The sequence below is a fragment of the Monoraphidium neglectum genome, assembly GCF_000611645.1.
Source record: "Monoraphidium neglectum strain SAG 48.87 unplaced genomic scaffold scaffold03928, whole genome shotgun sequence".
In the NCBI taxonomy this organism is placed as follows: domain Eukaryota; kingdom Viridiplantae; phylum Chlorophyta; class Chlorophyceae; order Sphaeropleales; family Selenastraceae; genus Monoraphidium; species Monoraphidium neglectum.
Genome location: NW_014009701.1, coordinates 1 through 4,838, shown reverse-complemented (window position 1 = coordinate 4,838; position 4,838 = coordinate 1). Strand labels below are relative to the sequence as shown.

Genomic DNA, 4,838 nt, shown 5'->3' with positions numbered 1-4,838 from the left:
GGGGGGCGGCAGCAGCTACACACGTGCGGGGATGGCTGGTAGGGAAGGCTGGCTGGAGCCTAGCAGGGCACTACTGTGAGAGGGCAGCACGCATTGAACTTTTCTGCATCACCCCTCTGTCAGCCAAACACCCCTCTGTCAAAGCTCGCCGCCACCCGCCCCGACCCCTTCCCCGCCGCCGCCTCGCAGGCGCGCCTGCAGGAGGGCGCCGGCCCCGAGCCGAAGGCCGCTCAGGCAGGCGCAGCCGCGGACGCGGCCGGCGCGCGGCCGGCTGCTGGCCCGGCCGGGGCCAGGGCCCGCGACACCTCCAAGGGTGGGATGCCGCCGCCGAAAGGTGCGTGCCAGGCCGCTGTTGGTGACGTCACCGACCCCGCGCTTGTCTGGGGCCGGTTTATGGCATGCGTCTAGGGTGTGTGCTAATGTCCAACCCAGTGATGCTCCTTCAGCTGGTGCTGCTTTCCTTGCTGCTGCCTCTTTTACTGCTGCTGCTGCAGTTGCTGTAGCCCCTGCTGCTGTTCCTGCCGCGGCTGTCGGGGCTGGTCCCGCTGCCAACCCCGATGTCCAATCTTTGCGGGCATTGTTTTTGCGGTACGCTGCACCCATAGCGCACTTACACACACTCTCGCACTTGCCTAGATTCACACAACATACGCGCACCTTTCACACACACGAACACACTGCCACATTCCCTGCACCCAGAGCCCAAGCGGAAGGGCTGCTGGCTGGACGACATGAAGCGACGCAAGGCCGACGCCACTCGCTCCAAGGCCGTCGCCGCCATCACCAGGGGCGCCAAGGCGCGCGCCGCCGCCACGGGCGGCGACGGCGGCGTAGACGCAGCGGCGACGGTGGCCGGGGGCGGGGGTGGCGCAGGCAAGGCGGCGGCGGCGGCGGCGGCGGCGGTGGCGGGGCCGGGGTCTCATGTTGTGTTGTTCAAATTCAATGAGGGCTATACCAATGCGGTCAAGCGGCCGCTGCTGGTCAAGGAGTTGCTGGACCTTTGAAAAATCTACAATGATTTGCCTGACGGTGCAACGATAACGCGGACGCTCCCTCCGAGTAATGGGGGGTGTTGACACACAAATGAGAGTTAAAGGGTAAAGCAGGGGGCGATGCACGCTGGGTCAACGCTGACCCGGCAGACACCCCTAACGGCGTTTGCATGCCCGTGCATACGGCAATGAAGTGGCATGAAACCTCGTTTTTGCGCGAAAGCGCATGGTACGCACGGTCACAGTGATGGGATTGCTGGCGTCCGCCGTAGCAAGGGCTGCGCGGCGTGGGTGGAGACGGCCCGGGCTGTGAGTCTGACGTGTGACCGGAACAGTGGACGCTCCTGGGGCTTAGGCCCACAGCGAGACGGCTGCCTTCATATTAATAACCTGGATGCTTCTGAGGGTGAGTTTGCTTGCGCGCGCGCGACGCAGCGAGCAGCACTCGCGTGGCACGAGTCTCCGGCCCTTTGGCCAGCAGCTGCCAGGCAGCGGCTTGCCGGCCTTGCAGCGTACGGCAGCTGCTGGCATACAGTGCGGATCAACATCTGTTGGGAACATCTTTGATGACCACCTCTCGTAATATGATGTCACATGGTCGGTGCTGTACGGTACTCCATCAACCCGCCAACGATCTCGCGATCTATATATAGCTGATTGGATCCATTCATTTAGTGCGTACCAACGATTCACGTTCTTCAGCTTGATAATAACTTTAATATGAAGAGGTTCGCGATGCTTGCAAGGGCGGCATCACCCGGGCCGACGCCGCACCGAAAGCCGCGGCTGCGTCCGCGACACCGCACCGTCGTCGACTCAACAAGCGGCGATGACAGCAGCCACGGCGCGAGCACGTCTGGCTCTGAGGACAGCCTCGGCCGCATCACAGGTGCAGAAACCATCTGCTTGCTGTCTTCTGACGACGAGGTGGAGGCGCCCGTGGCGACAGCCGGCGCTTCCGCCACCGCTCCTGCCGCTGCCTCCGCGCCGATCAGGGGCTCAGCCGTCCGGCCTGGCGGCGTGGCCCCTGCTTTAAAGGACGAGCCTGAGTGCGCCATCCAGCAGCAACAGCAACAGCAGCAGCAGCAGCAGCAGCAGCAGCAGCAGCAGCAGCAGCAGCAGCAGCAGCAGCAGCAGCAGCAGCAGGAAGAGAAGCAGCAGCCGCCGCAGCAGCAGGAGCAGGGCGGGCGAGGGCTGGGCGCGAGGGGCAGTGATCTGACCCGCCAGGAACTCAGCGGCGGCCAGGGGCACGCCGGGCCCGAGCCTGGCGTGCATCAGCGAGTGCATCAGCTGGTCCAGCAGCTGGGGCATGAGCTGCAGGCGGGGGAGCAGCGGCGGCAGCATCTGCAGCAGCAGCAGCAGCAGCAGCAGCAGCAGCAGCAGCAGCAGGAACAGCAGCAGCAGCAGCAAAAGCAGCAGCAGCAGCAGCAGCAAAGGCAGCAGGAGCAGCAGGAGGAGGAGCAGCAAGAACAGCAGCAGGAGCAGCAGCAGCAGCAGCAGCAGCAGCAGCAGCTGCAGGATTGGCGGCAGCAGCTGCAGGATCAGGATTGGCAGCAGCAGCTGCAGGATCAGGATGCGCAGCAACAGCAGCAGCAGGATCAGCAGCAGCCTTTGGCTGTTGCAGTGAAGAACGAGCAGGAGTCGCCCTCAGGGTCGGCGTTGCGATCGGACGGGCGCCGTTTGCAGGAACAGGCCAGACAATCTCCGGGGCGAGCCCCACAGAACAGCCAGGTGCGGCAGCGGCAAGCAGACGCAGACGCTCCGGCGGGAGCAATTCAGAGTAGTGTGGGGGACCAGGATGCTTGCAGGTACAAGCGGCATAAGACTGAGGCTGAGGGCAGGGAAGCAGAACTTGAGGCACGCAAGCAGGTGCGAACGGAATGGCAGCGGACGAGCAAGCAGGAGCAGCGGCAGCAGCATGTTGAGCAGCAGCAGCAGCAGCGGCAGCGGCAGCGGCGCCGGCAGCAGCATGAGCAGCGTCAGCAGCAGCAGCAGGTGATAGGGTTGGGCAGCAGCCAGCAGGAGCGTGCTATGGGCAGCGCTGCAGGGCAGGCCGCGCAGCCAGGCCCCAAGGGCCGCGGCGCCACAGAGGTGGCGACCGCACGCGCAACAGGGGCAGTGCAGCCGGGGTTGTTTCGTTTGGTGAGTCATTAGGGGCCATTCTGGGGGGATGGGGTGGCATGCGAAGCTGCCCTCGTGCGTCGAGCAGAGCTTGCATGCCATGTTCATTCAGAGCCTGCGTCCCAACCCCAATCTAAGCCCTGGGCGAGTGCCGCGCCGCAGCAATGCAATGCAGCCCGCGCCGCCGTCCTCTAGTGCACAAACGAGCGCCCCCCGCCTACATCCACATGTCGGTGCCCCCTCAAGCACGGCCCCACGGCCCCATCACCCCTACCCCCCCCTACACCCCTCCCCTTCGACACCCCGTCCTCAGGAGGAGCCCACACCTCTCAAGCTCTACTCCAACGGCCTGATTCCCATGCCCAAGGCAGCCATCAAGCAGCTGCTGCCCGGCTTCCTAGGGCTGGACAGCGTGCGTCAGCACATACAGGTCACATTCATGCTCGACGGCCGTGAGTTTGAGAGGGTGCACTGCCAGTTCTTCTACCGCGCCACCGGAGGCGGCGGGTTGCAGGGGTTGGGGGCCGTGGTCTCCGCGCGAGCGCTGATTGCGCGCCGGGCGCAGACGGTAGCGTGGGGCGTCGAGGCGGCGGGGGCGTTCGTGTGGCATGGCATCGACCCGCCCGCGGGCGCCGCGGCCGGCGGCGCGGCAGTGGCGGCGCAAGGGGCAGCTGCGGTGTGCGCGGGCGAGGGGGATTGCCGGGGGGTCAGTGCAGATGCCCAGACCAAGGCGAAGGCGGGTGCGAAGCAGATGCGTGAAATTGGAGATGCTGACGAGGATGCTGACGAGGATGCTGACGAGGATGATGACGAGGATGAGCAGGATGAGGAGGGAGTGAAGGAGGAGGAGGAGTGGGACAAACTGGACGGCAAGGATGGGCAGTGGCGGCGGCCCGGGCGGCGGCGGGCGGCGGGCCCGCCGCCCGTCGCAGCCGGGCACGCGGCGACCACAACCACCAGCCTTTGGAGCGGCGCGGCGCCCGCGCCCTGCGCACACTGGCCGGTGAGCGGCCGCGCCCCGGCGCCCCCTTATACGCGCACGGCACACGATCTATAGTACCCTGCAGCTGCTGCTGCTGCTGCTGCTGCTGCCAGGAGCAGCAGCAGCTCCAACTTCTGCTGCTAGCACGTTGCGCGCGGCGCGGCAACTTTGGGGCCCGGCCCACTCACACGTTCAGAGCGCGCAGCTGCCCTGCACTGCGGCCCTCCTCCCGCCCTTTGCGCGGCCCCGCCCCCAGCCACGAGCAACCCGCCTGCCCCGCCCTCTGCCGCGGCCCGACTGCAGGCCGGGATGGACTCCAAGGGCGCCGTAAGGAAGGGCGCCACCCTCATCACGCCCCAGCAGCGCCGCGTCTTCCCCGTATCCCTGAAGATGGCCGCCGCCTTCTGGCCCGGCGCGGCGCTGCCGGCGCCGCTGGAGGTCAGCGCGACGGTCGGCGGGCGCCCGCAGGGCGCGCCGGCGCGCGCGACTCTCGAGTGCAAGGGCACGGCGAGGGGCGGCCTCTGGGTGCGCGGCGCTGACCTGGCGCAGTTCGTGGGGTTCGAGCTCAAGCGCTTCAGCAAAGGCAGCGGCGCCGGCCCCGCGCTCATACTGGAGCTGGAGAGCCCGGCGCCACCCCCATCGGCGGGCGGCGCGGCGCCGGCGCCCGCGCGCCAGGCCCAGCCCGCGACGGCGCGCGGGCCACGGGCGCTGCCACGCACACTCGCGCCGGCGGCCCCGTCGGC

General features: G+C 67.3%; 3 protein-coding genes across 3 annotated transcripts; 2 read left to right on the top strand and 1 right to left on the bottom strand.

Moving 5' to 3' along the window:
* Positions 1–699: 699 nt before the first annotated feature.
* MNEG_13600 (hypothetical protein) lies at positions 700–1,004 on the top strand (the record flags this gene model as incomplete). Its single annotated transcript, XM_014037930.1, has 1 exon — positions 700–1,004. A coding segment is annotated over one exon (305 nt), but the record flags the coding sequence as incomplete, so codon positions are not given.
* Positions 1,005–2,024: 1,020 nt separating this feature from the next.
* MNEG_13599 (hypothetical protein) lies at positions 2,025–3,342 on the bottom strand (the record flags this gene model as incomplete). The annotated part of the gene is made up of 2 exons (XM_014037929.1): positions 2,025–2,607; positions 3,335–3,342. 2 exons carry the CDS (start codon positions 3,340–3,342, stop codon positions 2,025–2,027), a joined length of 591 nt encoding a protein of 196 aa, XP_013893383.1.
* A 129-nt stretch (positions 3,343–3,471) lies between these two features.
* MNEG_13598 (hypothetical protein) lies at positions 3,472–4,170 on the top strand (the record flags this gene model as incomplete). The annotated part of the gene is made up of 1 exon (XM_014037928.1): positions 3,472–4,170. One exon carries the CDS (start codon positions 3,472–3,474, stop codon positions 4,168–4,170), a length of 699 nt encoding a protein of 232 aa, XP_013893382.1.
* Positions 4,171–4,838: the final 668 nt, after the last annotated feature.